General features: G+C 39.4%; 1 protein-coding gene and 1 pseudogene across 3 annotated transcripts in view; one reads left to right on the top strand and one right to left on the bottom strand.

Moving 5' to 3' along the window:
• Positions 1 to 726: 726 nt before the first annotated feature.
• Positions 727 to 20,062, bottom strand: part of SLC25A12 (solute carrier family 25 member 12) — a 121,901-nt gene continuing 102,565 nt past the window's right edge. For all 3 annotated transcript variants that reach the window (XM_037849346.1, XM_037849347.1, XM_037849348.1), the window contains 5 exons: positions 8,116 to 8,256; positions 6,259 to 6,397; positions 2,886 to 3,044; positions 2,677 to 2,767; positions 727 to 1,375 (listed from right to left, as the gene is read on the bottom strand). In XM_037849346.1, the coding sequence (XP_037705274.1) occupies positions 1,174 to 1,375; positions 2,677 to 2,767; positions 2,886 to 3,044; positions 6,259 to 6,397; positions 8,116 to 8,256 (732 nt within the window). In that variant the 3' untranslated portion in view covers positions 727 to 1,173. The remainder of the gene's footprint in view (positions 1,376 to 2,676; positions 2,768 to 2,885; positions 3,045 to 6,258; positions 6,398 to 8,115; positions 8,257 to 20,062) is intronic.
• LOC119544489 lies at positions 11,956 to 12,902 on the top strand (annotated as a pseudogene).

Genomic DNA, 20,062 nt, shown 5'->3' on the forward strand with positions numbered 1-20,062 from the left:
TCTCGTTGACTTTCAGAATAAGTAGTTTGCATTTGAACGCATAAAGAAGAACCCAGACCCCCAATAAATCACAAGATAGAGCTTTTCTTCTTTCTTCCCTCCCCTCTCTCCACTCTAGCCTTCCAAATCAAACTGTTTCCTATAAAGGTGGGAGAGAGGGCAAATCTGATCACAAGTTATTTGGAATCAGGAATGAATCACAGTAGCAGCAGCAACATCAAGTATATTTATGAAGCAAGATCCAAGTAGGTGCGTACATTTTGGTGCACATCTAATTTTTTTTTCTTTTGGAATCATATCTATATGAAAGAAAACTGTCAAAATATCCTTTACTCTTTCCAAATCTTGATCCTCATCTTTGCTGTGTCAAAGGAAGGCAAAAACTAAGCCAGTAAATGCTTGCAACATCCCTTTGTCTATATGTGCACTGACAGGTGAGGAGCTACCTAAGAAATGCCATTTGATTGATGAACAGAAGATTATTTACACACATTAAATGCAAATGGAAACACATCAGCACACACGAGTCATTAGCCTAGTCCTCTGGCATCCACTGGCATGCATCTTCTCCAAAGTTTCTCTCTCTTATTCAGTGGTCTTAGCACTAGGTCTCATTATGCTTTTTATCAGCAAGCACCTTTTTATTCCAGAATGGAAAACAAACTAAGAATTAAATACATCCAATATTGATGCTTTATTTCCATAAGTCACCAATAAGAGAATGAATTTAATTTTAATACATTTATTTTCGTGTGATTCTTAATAAACACTTTCAAAACATTCTGTACATTTCAAGCCACTCATAACTGCATTACATTTCTATAAATGTGATTTGTCGGGGTGAGGTGCTAAGATGTTTCTGTACAAAGATGTACAATATGTACAGTCACTGTAAGTGTAAGCTGTGCAAAGCAGAGTCTAGAACACTAATTCATGCCAAGGCTTAGGAAAACATTTCAACACATAAGACTAAAGCTTGAAACTCCGTTGCTCCCCCCCACCCCACCCCAGGCAAATGATTACTTTATAAACAAATATATGTATAAGTCATATAGAAAGAATAGTTTGACTCCTCAGCTCAGCCAGAACCATGCAGCTGACTGGATACATTACAGGGCTGCTCTCGTCCACCTCTCTTCAGGGCGCACCGTGCTGCGCTCCACAGTCATCTCCTCACTGAGCTGCTGCCGCCGCTGCCTTTGACTGAACCACAGCAACAGGAGGAGACTTAAATTTGGGAAGATAAAGGCCAAACTTGTTTTCTATGCCAGCAAAAGTGGCTGTGGCGAGTCTGTATCCACCGATGTGATCGGGACTGGCAGGAGGAAGGTCTGCAATGCGGGACTTAGGTGTTGGTTCTGAGCCAGAGGGTTTGCTGTTCAGAGGAAAAAGCAAATGGTGAGCATCCCCAAGACTAACGGGAGGGGTTTACGACGGAGCATTTCAGTCTGAGTCATCCACCAAAAAGAAGAGTGTCTGTCTAAACCATTTCCATGCCATGTATGCTGCAGTAGTCAGGATTTAGAGCCGCTTTTAAAGCAACCCATTCACGTATTTGATTTAGAAGAGAAATGGCCTCAATTTCCAATGCTTATATACATATATAAATAGATCCATAGAAAAAAATACCAGAAGAAATTATACGCAAATATTAATATCTCTAGGGAGTAGGATAAAGGGTGATTTTCTCTTTTTCAAATTTTCTCCACTGAGCACATATTAAGTTAATCATAAAGAGCTTACATTTTTTTTATGTTTTGACATAATTTTAAAAATTAACATTTTATGTAATAGATTCATAAAGGTTTTTACTAAAATTATTTAAAGAGAAATAGCTTTAATTCTTGCTTTTACAGCAATGGAATTGTAAGACTGCCATTCTCACATTCTTTGTATAGGCCTTTCCACCTCTTGGTTCAACAGCTAATTCCCTACTCGGCCTATGAGCAGAGAGGTGTTCACAGATTTATGAGGCGGGAACTCAGAGACGGGACTTGGTTTTCTGCTGAAAAGCTGTTAACTGATTACCCTGGGTAAAATAACCTTTCCCACCCAGCAAATTCGACAAGTACTTCCTCGTCTTTCCAGTGAAAGCTTCAACTACTAAGCTTTCTGGCCTGTCCCTCACCAGTGAATGTGTCAATAGGTATAACCTCTCTGAACCTATTGATTTTCTTATAATAAATTAGATCTAAGAACATCTATACCTATCTAATAATAAATTATGATGAAAGATGAAATATCAGTGTGAAAAGGCTTAAGTCTTTGAAAGAAAGTTCACAAAAGTGTTACTAATACAAATTTATGTTACTTCTGGAGAGGAGGACGTAAAGGCAAGGCTATTCGGCCTTTTAAAATCTACACAATAAGGGCCTAAATCCACACAGCTCAGTTTTGCATCCACTGAAAAAGGACAGTTACTCAGTAGTACTTTAATTTGCTGCATCCGTCTACTTTCCCTTATAGCTGCTTGACACTGTGTATGATGTCACCCTGTCAAGATCTCACACCTTTAAAACAGCCTCTCAAGACCACTGTTTGTTGTTAATGTGTTGGTCCTAAAGGTTCCTCCATCTTATCAGTTTTTCCAAGAGCTTCAAATATGCAGTAGACTGAAGAAAGGTTTGTTTTGGTTTGGGTGCTTTCTTTATAAAGGAGATGAGTAATTGCACTTACAGTCCTCCGAAATCAATATAAAACCACCGCTGAAGAAGTTCATAGGTGACCAAGGTTACACCAAACTGGGGAGAAGATCGAAACACTCGGGCTGAAAAAGAAGCAAGGGGGAAATTAAAACCAGGATGAGTGTGGAAAAGACAACCACTGAGTGACAGACGTGCAGAGCATGAAATCCGGCAGGCCATGCAGGATGCGCCCAGCCCCACCTGCAGTCCCTTTCCAAAATGCAGAGGGCCCCTCTTCCCGGAGGATCTTCCTGAAGCAGTCGATAACACCGCTGTATGTCGTCTGGCCTGCACGGGCGGCCACTTGCAGTCTTGTCTTGATGACATCGGCAGGGGTCACCAGAGAAGCAGCAGGCACACCTTTCAGGAGAAAGCCACACTGAATTCATCCAAAGTCCCTTATAAAGGATAGAAATACTGCTAACATCTAACAACACAAGTAGTAACTTTAACCACTTGAGGGGAACTCGAAGTTCCTTAAATAGATGTCTGAGCACTAATGGAAAAAAAGGAGAGATAAGCCTATTAGCTGCTTCAGTGGCCAGGGCAAAATCCTTTTCTTTTTGAATTAGAAAAATCACTCTACATTGCACGATTCCAAAGAACTGTGGGGGGAAAAAATGCAGCAATATTAATAGGACAATTTCCAAGTGTTCCCCTTTAGGTTTTGCTAGCAATGGCTTTCTCTCCTTTTTTTTTCCCCTTGTATAAAGTAGAAGTATTTTCCTGTATAATACGAAGTAAGATGTCAATTTAATGAGCTGCCAAAATGTAGTTTTTTGCTGATCCTTGTCAACCTTACTGTGCAAGGTGAATAGCAATACTCATAACCACGCATTTATTTGAGGGGCTAACTTTAGAGCTGGCTGTGACATCTTTCAGACATGCTTACGTGACAGAAGTCATTACAACTGGGGTGAGAGGAGGCCAGGCAACCAGTTAAGGCACAACAGGTGAGCTGATGGTGGAAAAGTCCCCTCAGACACCTTCTGTGCTTGAGCTCCCTGGGGTCATACGGAGATTATTCAGCAGCAGGACACAGAAAATGGATTTCACAACTACAGCTTTTACTTATAAAACAAAACAGGGAACAAAGGAGCAGCATAACCTTCCCCAGAGGGAAGAAATTCAATTTGGCCTGAAAATCACGGCTTTAGTCAGTAGCAGATGGAACCAGGGGACTTGTGGGAGGCTTGTTAGAGAACACGCAAATTCTTCTCCCCAGCCGGGCCCTGCACCCTGCCCCCACGAAACTAGGTAAACCTTTGGATGTAGGATTCTGAATGTTCTCGGTGCCTGCCAGCAAAGCTTCACTGGCAGAAATTAGAAAGATTCATCTCACATTCTGCAAACTGACATCAAAAGCCTGTGGGTAAGAAGTTGGTGTTGACAGTTTCATGGAAATGTTTATTTGGTTCCAGCAACCAGTGGCAAAATGCCTGTCTATGATTAATCTGTTCTCTGGCTGGTTTTTTTGTTTTGGTTTTGGTTTTGGTTTTGGTGCAGATTGGAAAGCACAGGGGAAAGTTGGGAGGGAAAATGCTGGCCCACATTTAAACCTGGGAGACTTTGGTGACTACCAGAAAGAGTAAGGACAAGCACTCAGTGCCAAGTACTAAGCAGGCAACCTAACTGGCTTTTAAATGTTCAATTTACTGAAGTTAGAAACACCAGAGGACAAGGGATTTGCTGCACCCCAAATAAGAACTCACAGCACCCTGGGGAATTTAATCATCACAAGTCATCTCCTGTCACCACAAGTTCACTGCCTGGGCAAGAATGACAATGTGGTCCTCCTAGCAGCCTGGGAAGCAAGGGCTCCCCCTACCCCTGACTCGACATGCCCTGCTGAGTTTGGCCAGGGCCACCAGAGAACAAACCCAGCAATTTAGAGCCACACAGTGAACACAAGCCTAGCCATGCATTGAGCATTTGGGGACAGCCATTTGAGTTTGTGTTCGCCCTTCACATTTCTATCCCTGACTGTAAGGGAGAGCAAACGTGCACCTTTTCCTTCCCATGTCACTCTGAGAACTGTGGGGCAGCAAAGGATGCAAGGCTCTCCCTTTCTATCCCAAGTCAGCTCCTGCAGGACTCAAGAGTAAGGCTGTACCCATGAGCTCAGAAGGCAGCCTCTTCCTGGATTTGCCAGGCTCTTCTTTCACATGGAATCTTTCCTTTTCCTGATTTGGTATCTTAGACTACATGAAGGTTTTCATTCATTCCACTGACATTTATTGAGTACCTATTATTACAATGCTGGCGACCATCAGATAGCAAAGGATGAACAGAATGAAACTCTTCCCTCAAGGAGCTCCCAGCCTAGTACAGAGGTTAACACTTATGAAACAACTGTTAATAGTACTCAGGGTCAGAAAAGAGGTGCAAATCGGGTTCAGGGTGGTTTCCTGGCCAGACTGCTTACTTTGGTCTAATGAGGGGAGTGGGAGGAGGAACAGGGAGAGCTAGATGAAGACAGCTCAATTTCAAGCTGAATCCTGAGGATTCCGGTATACAGAGATAGGGAGGGCATGCTAGACCTGTGCATCAGCATGAGGTACAACAAAGCAACTGATTTGATAAAGAACTTTTTCACCTCAATGCTAAGCTTGGCTTTACCTAAGGCTTCAGGGGCACAGGAGGTTAAGAAACGTGTTAATCCCAGGGGAGTGAATCTCCCTGGCAACGTGGAATATGACTCCCGGGGAGGAATGTAGACCTGGCATCGTGGGACAGAGAACATCTTCTTGACCAAAAGGGGGATGTGAAAGGAAATGAAATAAGCTTCAGGGGCAGAGAGATTCCAAAAGGAGCCGAGAGGTCACTCTGGTGGGCACTCTTATGCACACTTTAGACAACCCTTTTTAGGTTCTAAAGAATTGGGGTAGCTGGTGGTGGATACCTGAAACTATCAAACTACAACCCAGAACCCATGAATCTCGAAGACAGTTGTATAAAAATGTAGCTTATGAGGGGTGACAATGGGATTGGGAAAGCCATAAGGACCACACTCCACTTTGTCTAGTTTATGGATGGATGAGTAGAAAAATAGGGGAAGGAAACAAACAGACAAAGGTACCCAGTGTTCTTTTTTACTTCAATTGCTCTTTTTCACTCTAATTATTATTCTTGTTATTTTTGTGTGTGTGCTAATGAAGGTGTCAGGGATTGATTTGGGTGATGAATGTACCACTATGTAATGGTACTGTAAACAATCGAAAGTACGATTTGTTTTGTATGACTGCGTGGTATGTGAATATATCTCAATAAAATGAAGATTAAAAAAAAAAAAAGGAAACGTGTTAATGATGAAAGCCCAATTTAGATGGGCAGATCTAATTTGACTCAGAGTTGCTAAGCTGCATTAAGCTGTTTATCCACATTATGCAAATGTAATTAACTTTCATCAGAATTACAACACATCTCACAAAGGAGAAAAAGTGGTCATATTTACATCAAGTTAGTTACAAACAATAACCCAGATATAAAGATGGAAAATACATGGAGATTCTGTACTTCTTAAGGAGAATGGGGGAAGGGGTCTTTTGGTTTAAAAAAACAAAAGTGTAGTTACCTGCCATGGCTCCAGCTGCAAGGAGATTTAAACCTCCCACATGTCCGTTTTCATCAGCCAGTAGTAGTTTGCAATGAGCATAAACAGGAAAATAGATTGCAGAGAAGGGAATGTCTCGGAGGAAACACGCTTTGGCACCCTGTCACACAGTGAGGAAATAGTGCAAAATGGTTGTGTAAACAGGGTGTGAATGCCCAAGTGAGATCCAGGGAACTCTGGGTGACAAGCCAAGTATCCCTCCAACAGCACTGGGACTGACAGAAGGAAAATGGGAAGCTCATGGGGAGGAGGAGAGTAAGTACAGTTTGAAGTTTGCAAAAGGATGGTGATCCCGGAGTCCTCAAGTTATTAACTGGGTAATATTCTGACAGCTAAGGATTTTCTAGGATTTCCATTTTAGATTCGACTTTTAAAGTTAATAAAATTTCAGTTCTCAAACCTCCAGCTTGCTTGTTCTGTTTGGCATTCGGGGGTGGGGGGATAGACTTGGAATCCCAAGAGTAATAGCTTGATTCCCAAGCTCCAGTATTAGTTAAGGACGGCCACAAGGAATGAATCACCAATGCAATCCACCTGTTTTGAGCCCCCACAGTGCCAGGTAGGAAGCTATAGGCAGCAGTGGTGGTAAAGCAAGGTGACTATTCTGGGAAAAAGAAACCACAAATCTTCCCTCCTCCTTCCTTGAGTCCTAAGTAGCAGAAGGTGGGAGAACCCAGATAAAATATTTCAGCAGGGAGTCCCCACCAGAGAAACCCACCCAGGAACAGCCTGCCTGTCCCCCTGCACAGGGCTTTACCTAGCCAGGTGGATATGCTACCACACCCGCTTCCCTCAAGACTCTGTTTTTAAAAGATAAACCCAAACATTACCCAAAAAATCCAGAGACTCTCTAAAGGATGATACAAATAGAAACATTATTAATAAATTCAGCTCTCAAAGCAAATTCCAAAAAGGACAGAAGTTGCAAAATGGTACACAAAACCCTCTGGAGAAAGGCATCCTTGGCTTGCTGGTCTCCAAAGAGCCCCAATGCTGTGTGATTGTAATCCAGAGAGAATTTCTAATTTGCAGCTATAGAAGCAGATTTACACATTTCTGCGATGATGGCGCTATAAATAAATCAGATGCTTTGGAAATACAGTTGCCTATAGTGGCTAAATTTACATATTCTGCCCTTATACCAGGCAAAGGAATGGAAAGAAATACTCCTTGTTTAAGAAAAATAATAGCTTCTGCTCCATTACATCTGATCTGTAATGATGGGAGTAAATATACCTGCAGGGAAGGAATCCGTTGACTGGCATTTTACTAAAGCACAGTACAGTCTGGTGGTGGTGTTTTTTTTTAAATGGAATTCATTATTGACAAATCCCACCACTTAACTTCTTAAAGACCTGAATCTTACCAAACTCTACCACTGTTTCACTGTGGTCAAATTATTAAGACAAAGAGAAGCTCCTACTGGGAAGATAACAATAGGGATAACTCTGACTCAAAATAAACATAAGACTATTCTGAAGTCCTAAACCAGCCCAAGAGGAACACTAAAGAAACTTTCTGCAAACTCCCATCAAATGACAGGCTGTGAGCCTGAAGCCAGCAGATCGCCCTCCCTGCCAGCTGACTTCATAAAAGCCTAGGACCACAACGGGAGAGTGGGTTTGTGCATCCCACTGCCTCTAACAGAAGTGTTCTGATTTTTAGTTTTGTTTGATTTTGTACTCCAGGGACAACCCTGCTGGATAAGATTGCTGCTCAATTGGGGGGGCAGAGGGGGCCTGGTTTTCGCATTCTTTTACATTTACACTGAGTAGATTACAAGCTCTCTACTGAGGGGGCCCCAGGGAATCTACCCACCTTATACAGACCAAACAGTCCCAGGTCCCGGAGCACGTTCAGGGCACTGACTCTGGGTCCCGTGGTGATCTCTCCCGCTACCTGCAGGCGAATCTTCACTATCTCCAGGGGGTTGGTGAAGATGACCTGAGAGCCTCCAGCCTGCAGGCAGGGGAACAGTCACAGAGGAGATTTCCACATCAGAGCCTGACTGGCAGTGTAAACAAGGAAAAGCAGAACAGCCTTGGCCTTTTACCACCTTAACACCTCCCTGCTTTACAGGGGAACGAGAGCCGGATGCTTTGGCCAACACTGGAGGGGTCCACAGGGATGGTCCCAAACTCTTAGGTCTCCAGCCAATCTACAGTCTGGCTTTGTTTCTATCTGAAATATACAGAGTGTTACTCGGACTGGTTTTTTCCAGGGCCACCCCAACCACATCCACAAGAGCTCGGCTGATATAAACTCATTGGGAAATGAAAGTGAAGCCAGATGTGGCAGCGGGGAGCTCCCCAGTGAAAAGGGAAAGAGGCAGAAGACCGGTATCTTTTATAAGCTGAAACCTAAGAAAGATTCAGGAGGTCTGAAAGTATTTTTTGTTTGTTTGTTTGTTTTTCTTTTTGTTTTGCTCTTCTTAGAAGTCATCCTCTTTAGCTCAGTCACTTGCTTCCCTCTCCAAGGATTGGAGAGCAATAAACACAACTTTGGCCCCACAGAAGTATCTTAAGTCAGAAGGGGAATAAAGCTCCTCTAGTTCAAATTCTAAAACATATTATCCTGAGCAAAACTCTGAGACAGGCACACAGCTACACCCACACAGGAGAGAATTTGAAAGACAAATTTCAGTATCATTTCAAGACAAAATCAGAAAACTCTTCAAAGCAGAGCTCAAAAATGGAACAACCAGTTACCATGAACACAACAGACTCAGATCAAAGCCACATTCCACACTCAAGTGGTGAGTGACAGAAATCTAAATTTGGGTAATGAGAGTGTACTTGCATCTGAAATCTGTTAACTAATAAAAAGAGAGAGAGAGAAACAGGCTGCTTAAAACTGCTACCCTCAATATTAGGATTATAAGTAATAGTGTCATATTGTAGGTGAATTTGATTGAGAGGCTGTTTAAAGTCATGTATGTCACCGATTAATACTACAAATATAAGTTCTTGCATAAAATGTACAACACTTGTACAAAGAGTTAATAATAGAGTAGTATATGGGAAAAGTTACCTATTGCAAGCTATGGACTATATTTAACAGTAATAACAATATTCTTTCATCAACAGTAACAGGTGTACCATACCAATACTAGGGGTCAGTAAGGTGGGGGGGGGTGGATAAGGGATATGGGGTGTTTTGGGTTTTCCTTTCCTTGTGTCTGTTACTTATCTCTTTGGAGCAATGAAAATTGTCTAAAATTGAGTGTCATGATGACTGCACAACTAAGTGATGATACTGTGAGACTACTTTGGATGGAATATATGGTACGTGAATATATCTCATTAAAATCTGCAGATTCAAAAAACAAACTGCTACCAACCTTTTGGTTTCTGTAAGAAAGAAAAAATGTGTGTGATCAGGAATACACACATATACATATACACATATATTTTTGTTCATAACCATACTCATATAGTCATATAACTTAACTTCAATAGCATATCATATATGTGAAATATGAAATGTGTGCCTCACTGGGGCACTGTAATTCCACAACTATAGAAAGACTATAAACAATCCCCATAAAACTCATACATGCACAACATTCAATGGCACTTGAATACTCTACCTTCACTCACATTCTGTTTATTTTTCTAAAACCCATAGGCCTCCCAGGACCCCTTCTAAAGGGAGCCATCACATCTCAGCCATTCTGTCACGGGGCTATAAACCCACCTACTCTTGTTCCAATCTTGACCCCTACCTAGCTCCTACCAACATCCAGAATCACCAGCACTGACACTAGATTCCTTTCCTTTTCGTGACACACTTATTGTCCCACATTCCCCAGGACCTTAATCCCCTTTTTGCCCTCACCGAGCAAGGAGGTGCAGCAATTCACCACCTCTCTCTTGTTTCCCTGCAGCTCCCCAACTTGACACAATCCAGACCAATGGCACTCAGGTCCCAGCATAACGCACTGACCCGATTTTACAAGTTGGTTTGCCTGCGCTTCTCTCTCTTGTAATCTGTTGCACTGCCGGCAAGAGGAAGCATTTCAAGGTTTCAGTCTAAGCCAACAATACTGTCAAAAGGATTTCTAGGTGACAAATTATATTAAAATGATAGTCCAAGTAATTGCTCCTTTAGCTATTATTAAATACAAAACCAACTGCAAAAGTTTACAACTTCCCTGAAATCTCTTATTTAAATCATGGTTGAAAAGACTATCTTTGGGAAAATGTGCTTTAAGTTCTAAACTAAAGCAGACTGAAATAAAAGAAACAGAACCACAAAGTTTGATTATAATCCTGGAAACTTGCCACTATCAAACAATGTCAGCTCCTGGGTTGCACTCATCAAATGTGGATATTATGTTTAAATAAATAAGAAGTTTGTTCATGTGTTTAATCATTAGTAAATCAGAAGAACTCCAACCCTATCCCATACTTCCCTCCTTTTCTCCTTCTCTCATAAACCCTTTGGGAAATAATTGCTATTAAATTGAGATTCATATCCTTTAAATCCTTCAAATTTCCTTCTGAGTGTATGAGTAACAGGCTTCATACTAAATTTCAATACCAAAATAGTACAATTAAGAGACGGCAATGACTGTATTTTTAAATGGACATATTTATTTTTATATGCTTTGAAGATTATTAACAATACACATGCTAACTTCCAACAATACACTGGACATAACCACAAAACTAAACTGACGTGCATTCACAACTTTTAAATGTACAGCCTACATATTTACATATATTATCTGACAAGTGAGTGTGCAATGACACTATTGCAAGGCGTATATCTATGAGACATATGTCTATGAATGCTATATATGAAGAAGGAAATCTTGTAGCAATTACATAATTTGCATATCCTTTTAAATATGAATACAAATTCTTTAAAACCTTGTAATAGAGCTAGGAACATGTAGGCAAACGCCATCCAGGGCAGTAATTAATTTTAGAAAAAAAATTAAGATCATTATTTAACTTGTCTAAAACTTTAGAAGCTATTAATTCTTAAAAGGAAACAAACATGACAAATGGGTACTGTCCTTTTTTAAATTCTGAGGTGGACCACCAGCTCATATATATTCAACCGGAAACAAGGAGAGGGGAAATAAAATCTAACATTAGTTCAACTATCCTGAAAAAAAATTATAGAACAAGGATTATGATCATATCACATTCTTTAACTGTTTCTTTTCTGAGAAATAAATAGAAGGAAATATCACATTTGCTCTATTCTAAGACTACTGATTTTAAGTGATATCAATTTAATAAGGCCTTTCAGGGGGAACTACAGTAAATACAATCATTGAATATAAGGAATTTCAGAAAAGTTAAATTGTGAAATAAAAATATGTTAATATTTCAATGAATAAAATAGTTCCTGTATTTGTACAAATATGCTAATATTTGCTATTTTTAATAGCAACAAAACTAAACGGAAAAAATTCAAATGCCCAATATGGAAATAGCTAAGTAGCCACTATATGTTCTTAATCAAGCAACATGATTAGGTAATAAAATCATGCCAAGTGACATAAACAAAACATAAAATATTAAGTACACATAGGCACAAATATTTCAAAATTTATTTAAGTTTGTCAAAATCAGAATGGTTTGGACAACGGCCATGGCAACCTGGGCGGTGGCGGTAGCAGCTAGCAGGAAAGATCCAATTATCATGAACCTGCGACAGCTTCTTATGTGCCTGTCCCTACGTGGTGTTTGCCTCACGCAAGCCCCCAGGAAAGAAGGCACGCACACACCATGAGCCTCCGCTCAGCAACAAGCTTCATGGTGATGCGCTGAGTTTTGATTATGACCATGATGCCCTCCTGGGTGCTGAAGAAGCAAAGACCTTTTATCAGCTGACACTGGAAGAGAGACTTGGAACGACTGTAAGTAAAACAGATAGCGACAAGGACGGGTTTGTCCCTGTGAATGAGCTCAAAGACTGGATTAAATTTGCACAAAAGGGCTGGAATTACGAGGATGCCGAGAGGCAGTGGCAGGGGCATGACCTCAATGAGGACAGCCTCATTTCCTTGGAGGAGTATAAAATGCCACCTACAGCTACAGTTTAGATGATCCAGACCCTGATGATGGATTTAACTGTAAACAGATGATGGTTAGAGATGAGCGGAGGTTTAAAATGGCAGACAACAATGGAGACCTCGTTACCACAAAGGAGGAGCTCACAGCTTTAAGGCACTCTGAGGAATACAACTACATGAAAGATATAGTAGCACAGGAAACAATGGAGGATATGGATAAAAATGCTGATGGTTTCACTGATCTAGAAGAGTACACCAATGACTTGCACAGCCATTATGGGAATGCTGATGAGCCAGAATGGGTGCAGACAGAGCAGGAGCAGTTTGTTGAGTTTCAAGATAAAAACATGATGGAAAGATGGACAAGGAAGAGACCCAAGATTGGATCCTCCCCTCAGACTATGATCACACAGAGGCAGAAGCCAGGCACCTGGTCTATGAATCAGACTAAAACAAGGGTGGCAAGCTTGCCAAGGAGGAGATTGTTGACAACTATGATTTACTTGTGGGCAGCAAGGCCACAGATTTCATTGAGGCCTTAGTACAACATGATGGGTTCTTGAGCTGCAGATAGAAGAACCCATGTTTCTTCAAAAGTAATTTATTTTTACAGCTTCTGGTTTCACATGAAATTGTTTTTGCTACTGAGACCGTTATTACAAACTTTTTAAGACGTGAAAAGGTGTAATGAACACCATCCTGTCCCCGTTCCTCCTCCTCTCGTAAGGACCAGAGGAAAACTGTGCTTCTGATGAAAAAATCTAATTATTACACTTGTGTTCATACATTTACACTTTGTATTATGTATAATATGTCATAGACATTAGTCCTTCACTCTCTCTACCCCTTATCACATAGTTTTTATAATTTTCACTTAACTAATTTTTAAAGCCTGAGATCAATAAATGTTCAGGAGTGAGAAAAGGAAAAATACACCCCACAATCTATATTCAGACAGTTAATATTTAACCTTGCCATGGGAAAGTAGAACATTTCAGAGGTAGTAGGGGCCACAGACTCCATTCAGTTGCTACGAATCCAGCAACTGATCCTGGCATTATCTGGATGAGGAAATATCCGTGTGCTGTAAGAAACCTTGGCTCAACTTTTATTAGTTCTTTTTTATTTTTTTTCCCTGTAGGAGTAGGAGTTTGATTTTGTCAAGCACAGCTGTGGTGGGAAGAGTTAGGGTCTGTGTCTTGAAACTCAATCAAGGAGTGAATGTGATCTCTACACAGTTATAGTTAGAAACAGCTAGAAAACTAAAAGAAAAATACAAGTGTTTTCAGGGCATACTTTTTTTTTTTCCGGTGTGTATCTATTGAAATGCTCAAGACTGTCTTGCCTATTGAAATCACTGCAACTGCCCTGTCCTGTCTCCTCTTTCCCCAGGGGTTTGGTTATACTAAGGAATTAACCTTGCTTTCACAGCAGTTAAGATTTACCCTTTCCAGTCATGTCATTGAAAGTGCCTTTAACTGACAAGAGAAGTGACCACTGAATTTGGATTCTCTTAAGAAACTCTAACAGAGAAAGAGAGAGGGAGAGAGAGAGATTTCTGAGAAGAGTATTTGGATCACCGCATATGAAAGTTTAGAACCTCCAAACAGAGTGAGGACTTTTTGCTTCCCTTTCTGTTTTGGACAGTGGTCAAACTGCAGTAAACTAGGTTGCAGTGTTCTCATCTTATGGGCTGGTTTCCAAAAACCATATGCTGCTGAATTTACCAGGGATCCTCATACCTCAGAATGCAAACCACTTACTACCAAGCCTCCTTCTGTGTCAGCTGGAGAGGCGGCTCTTTGGTTTGAGGACCACTGGTCACCCTCCCTGCCCTTGACCATCACTCCCCATTCCCCCATCTTCTTCTCTACTCCCCTCACCCCCCCAATAAAAAGTTCATCATGGATCAACGGTTTACCAATTCTTATAGAAGAGAGGGAATTTTGCAGAAAGAGCTAAAGAAAGTGCCCTCTGTTCCCAACTCCACTTTACCTATATTGCACATAACATGCACACTTGTCTGTTTTGATTCCTTTCTTACAGATGGACCTCTTTTGAAAAGAGTCAGTGTATTCCAAGCTTTTAGCCCTCAGGTTACTAAGACTAATATTTGTATGTATAGCCCTTTATTATTTCATATATCTTTCTGGATATATATCCTTTGGTCTTCCATGATCATGTTGAGGTGGGCTACTAGGTATGGTTAAAAAAAAAAGCCAGGTACCATGAAACTTCATTGACTTGAGCTCTTGACAGTGGGTACACAGTTTTTTAAAGTTTAACCCCAATATAGGGTGATAGAAATTCTCTGCCCTCCAGATTCCTGATTTCTTTAAGAAGACCAGAGATCATTAATAATGCCACCAACCCTGGCTTAGTTCAACAGAGCACGTCATGAACTGTGGGGTAGGAGAGCCTCAAAGCTCACTAGGTCCAAGAACCCAGGCCTTATGGTAAAGTCACCCACTTAAAAAGCAAATCTTAATATGCCAAGAAAGCAACTTCTGGATGCTAGGTGCTCAGCAGCAAGCATTTTACTCTAATCTCTAATGATCCCTTGGATTATGTTTTTGGTTTAGATCAAGCCCGAGGCTGGTGAACTGTAGCTACACACCTACAATGTGTGCTCTGTGAATGCTAGCTTTCTTGAATTTGGACACTACTTATTTTTATAGAGTGTAACCAAGTTTTATATTCTATAATGCAAACAGGTACCTATCTGTTTCTAAATAAAACTGTTTACATTAAAAAAAAATAACAGAATGGTTTAAAGATGAAAACATAGGTTGCCCCCTAGAATGAAAAAGCCAAGTAGCTGAGAGAAAGAATTTTCATAATATATATACCTTATTATACCTTTTAAATTCTGAATCACATGAATGTATTAAGTACTCTAAATAAATAAACAAATAAATAAACAAACAAATAAATAAATAAATCCAGAACTGGTTCTTTATAGACTATGTTCTCTCCCTTACACATTCTTCCCCATGGTAAATTTGGTAAGTTATGTACTTCAAAAGCATTTTTCTAACCAGTTAGTGGCTAGCTATGTGTGGATTCAAAACTTTAAAACAGCTTACCTGCCTATGTGCATGTGAACATCAAAAAACCTAACCATGTATAGCTAGAGATCTGGAATAAGACACCAAGATATATAAAATTTTAAATTAAACCACAGTGGTACAGAATTACAAAGTCTTAAATGGACGCTGTCTAATTTGACGTCTTGCTGTTTCTTGCACTGATTCTTACATTAGATAACATGCCATTCACCATGAAATTTTTTCACCAAAATCAGCATTTAACTTTCTAACTGGTAAATTTTCCTCAGCAAATTTGCTGCTTATTTTTTTAAAGAGAGACAAGCACTAATATTAAAACAGACTTAGATGCTTTTATTTTTTAGTATTAAGTTGTCATTCTTTGCTCTAGAACTGAATTACAAAAGACATATAAGAAGAGAACAAATTTCATTTTGAATGAGGGTTATTCCTATATGACAGAAATGAAAAGAATGTAATAACCTCCACTTAACCTTGTGTCACTCAAAAAAGAAAAATAACACATGAATGAGAAAATAAACCAACTAAAGCTGACTGCAAAAGTTAGGAGGAAAAAGGATGTGATACAGAGATGTCACCATGTCCCAGAGGAGCCTCAGAGCTGCATACAGGGTCAGCAACCCCCTGCCCTCACTATCCTACCCCAGGGCACAACCCAAAGAGGCTGGGGACCCAGACCCTGCTTAGCCAAGTCCCCTCTTTACTTCCTTCTTTGATTTGTGGTCTCCTAACTATTTCCTGCCAACTTCAAAATGTCCAAATTGAGCAACTCACTATAAAATTTTCTCTTAAAGACACTGATGAAAATCTAACTTCACTTTGTTGAAGACCACACAAGTTCCTCAGATAGATGTACAAAATTTGCACATTTAAAATAACCAAACCAATAAAAGTGACAGAATTAGTTGTCACTAGGATTAGGAACAGACAGTGATTCTGCCTCACTTGCCTTCAACCAAACATTCTTAGATACTTTTGTAAAGCAAAGGGAAATTTATAGTTGTTTCTAAAATAATCTAAGATAGTGATAGTTTAAAATGAATAAACTATAATATGTTCATTACTGAGTGATGATACCTGCCAAGGTGTTACAACATGAGTAGAAGCAACTACACATACTCCTAAATAAGGTAAGGGGAAAGTCAAAGTCCCCGGGTACCTATGAAAAGCTATTTGTGACAAAAATACATAAGGACTTTTAACTTGTATACATATGTATGTGCGTTCATGTGAGTGTGAGATATAAAGTTGGGACCACATTGATTCTTGGTGATGGGAGTTTCCTCCTTCCAAATAACTCCCGGGAGATGTGCAAGCTCAGCTTGGTAAGAAGACACAGACAGACTTCTTCAACATAGGGATATATCTAGCTATAGATCTTGGCTCCCAGGATTAGCAAATATTCCACCTACCCAGTGGGCTGCTTGCTGTCCCCATCTGAAGTGTTCGTGAGTGTGTGTGCAGGTGCAGGCTGGAGGGAGGGAACATGGGAGATTAGAAAGGTTCTAGGTTTGGAAGGCTGCTGATCTAGATTGTTGTTAACTTTGTAACTTTGGAGAGGTCACTGGGATCCCAATAAACTGCTGCACCTACTTCACAGAGCTCCTGTGCACTCAGTAATGTGAAAGAGCAATGCAGACTTGCCACAAGATGCAAAGGGAAACGCCGTGTTTTCCAGGACATGTGTTCGCAACACGAAGGGATTACACCAGCCCTTTGCTGAGCAATAAATAAATTTTGGGTTTTATGACTACTGTTCACCAAGAAACAAACACTCTCTGAAAGACGTAATGTGGTAAACTGACCTCTGGTTAGACTTTCACAACATAAAAACAGATATTTCCCAGAGAGACACTTAGAAAGTACCTTTAAGTCAGTCCATTTAGACTTTTAAACCTTCTGCCTTGTTGACTTTGAAAGATATTTAAATTTATTTCCACTTAAGTTTTTGGATGTGCCCAGAAAGTTCTACATCATTTGTTTTTCTTTAAAAAACCACCACAGACACCATTAAGAAAACATATTTAGAAAAGTCACTCATAACACATATATCTGACAAAGGACTATATCCAGAGTATATAAAAACTTCTACAAACGAACAAGCTAATAAAAAATAGAAGACATCAACAGATATTTCACAAAAAAAAGATGTGCAGATAGCCAATAAACACATGAAAAGATGCTCAGCATCTTTAGGCATCAGGTAAATGCAAATCCAACCATAAAAAGGTACAATTTCACACACACTAGAATTAATAAAATAAAAAAGACAAAGAATATCAAAGGTTGGTGGGGTACGGAGCAAGTGGAATACTCATGCCCTGATGATTAGACTGCAAGATGCTCGACCCACTTTGGAGAACTAACTGGAAGTTTCTTATTAGTTAAACATACATCTATCCCATTCTACTCATAGATATTCACCCAAAAAAAATGAAAACATATGTTCACAAAAAAGATTTGTACAAGAATGTTTATAGTGGCATTATTTATAATAACCCAAACCTGGAAACAACCCAAGGTCCATGAATAAGAGACTAGATGAACAAACTTTGGTCTATTCATACAATAGAATAACACTCAGCAGAATACAAAAGAACAGACTACAAGGATGAATCTCAAAAACACATTATATTAAGTAAAAGAAGCCAGCCATTAAAGAAAACATTTTACCTGATTCCATTCATATGAAATCCAAGAACAAAGAAAATTTGTGACAGAAATCAGAACTGTGGTTGCCTGGAGGAGGGGAGGAGGGAAAGACTGGAAAGAGACATGAGGGAATTTTCTGGGGTGAAATGTTCTCTATCTCGTTTAGGGTGTTGGTTACATGGGAGGATACAATTGTCAAAACTCACTTGGCTGAACACCTAAAAGCTGTTCATTTTTTTTGTATATTAATTATACCTAGATAAGTAATAGATATAAATAAAGATAATTTTAAAAAGAAAGAAAAGCCACTACAAAGTTGAATGGACTCATCTGGATTTGTTTTGACACACAGAGAAGGGCCCCTGTTTTGATTCCCTCAGAGAGCACTATACAATAAAAGGAGTTCATCTTAAAATCCAAATACTTGGTCTCATATGAAAGCTCCAGCATGTATCAGCTATGCAATTTGGGGTGAGAAAGTTAGGCTTTCTGAGCTTTTGTTCCTCACCGACCTATTTCACAGGGGTTGACAATAGTGCATATTAAAGTACTTTAAAAGTACTTATAGTTCTAAGTTGGCATTGTTATTGTTCATGTCCACTACAAGTATCATAATCAAGTATACAGTTATAAATATGTCTGATATGGACATGTAATACCTATATATATATTTTTTTCTAATGGATACCTTCTAATAGAAAAATAAAAATAAATGGCCTGATAAAAATGGTTTACACATGAGAACAATGGGAAAAATTATTTGAAACCTATTGATACATATATATTACACATGCGACACTCATCATTCATCAGTTATTTACTGAGTAATTGTATACACACTCATACACTCTTCCCCTACCCCCACCTAAAGATGGGTCAAGCAATTATCAAACCTATAGTTCAATCTATAGGTACTACCCAAACTAAACAAACAAAAAAACTTAGGCTAACACATCTAAATTATCACAAATTCTGAAGCAGTATGTCTTTTTTGAGAAGTTTTTGGTATAGATATAAGTTGGTGGCTAAAAGAAAAGTTTGGTTAATGCTCACAATGAAGATTTAAAATGTGGAAATGCACAATCTGTTTATACTTCTATTCCCAAAGGTTATATTCTATTTCTAAAGTGAGAAGTTCACTGTGAGTCCCCGCTGCCCTTAAAGTAAGTGAAAGCCTGAGTCAACAAAACTTCCATCTGTTTTAGAAAAGAAAGTGTGTGAGTGTGTTTTGTGTGTTGATGTGCACAAGCAATGTGAGATGTGTATGAAAACAGAAAGAAATATACCCAAATGTTGGAGATGACAAATAAATTTGCCTTGCTCAAGGCAAAACTCTAAAACATTAAAGGTTAAAATTTGCCTGAAGGTCCAAAAGACCTAAATGTAAGAACTAAAATTATAAAACTCTTAGAAAAAAACATAGGCCTAAATCTTGTGATCCTGGATTAGGTAATGATTTCTTAGGTATGATACCACAAGCACAAGCAAAAAAAGAAAAAAAGTAGATAAACTAAATTTCATAAAAATTAAAGTCCAGTTCTTCTAAGGACACCATCAAGAAAGTGAAAAGACAATCCACACAACGGGAGAAAATATTTGCAAATCATACATCTGATAAGAGACTTGTGTGTAAAATATATAAAGAACTCTTACAACTCAGTAATAAAAAGACAGCCTAATTTTAAAATGGGCAAAGGACTTGACAGCTGTTTCTCCAGAGAGATAAATGACCAATGTGCACATGAAAAGATGCTCAACATCATCAACCATTAGAGAAATGCAAATCAAAACCACGATGAAAGGCTGTTTCATACCTGCCAGGTGTGAATAATCAGAAAGACAGACAATAACAAGTGTTGGCAAGGATGCAGAGAAATCAGAATCCTCATACCTTACTAGTAGGAATGTAAAGTGGTGCAGCCCCTTTGGAAAAGTCTGGCAGTTCATCAAAAATTAAATACAGAGTTACCATGTATGACTGAGGAACTCCATTCCTAGGTATATACCCAAGAGA

This window comes from Choloepus didactylus, chromosome 9, assembly GCF_015220235.1.
Source record: "Choloepus didactylus isolate mChoDid1 chromosome 9, mChoDid1.pri, whole genome shotgun sequence".
Classification (NCBI taxonomy): Eukaryota; Metazoa; Chordata; class Mammalia; order Pilosa; family Megalonychidae; genus Choloepus; species Choloepus didactylus.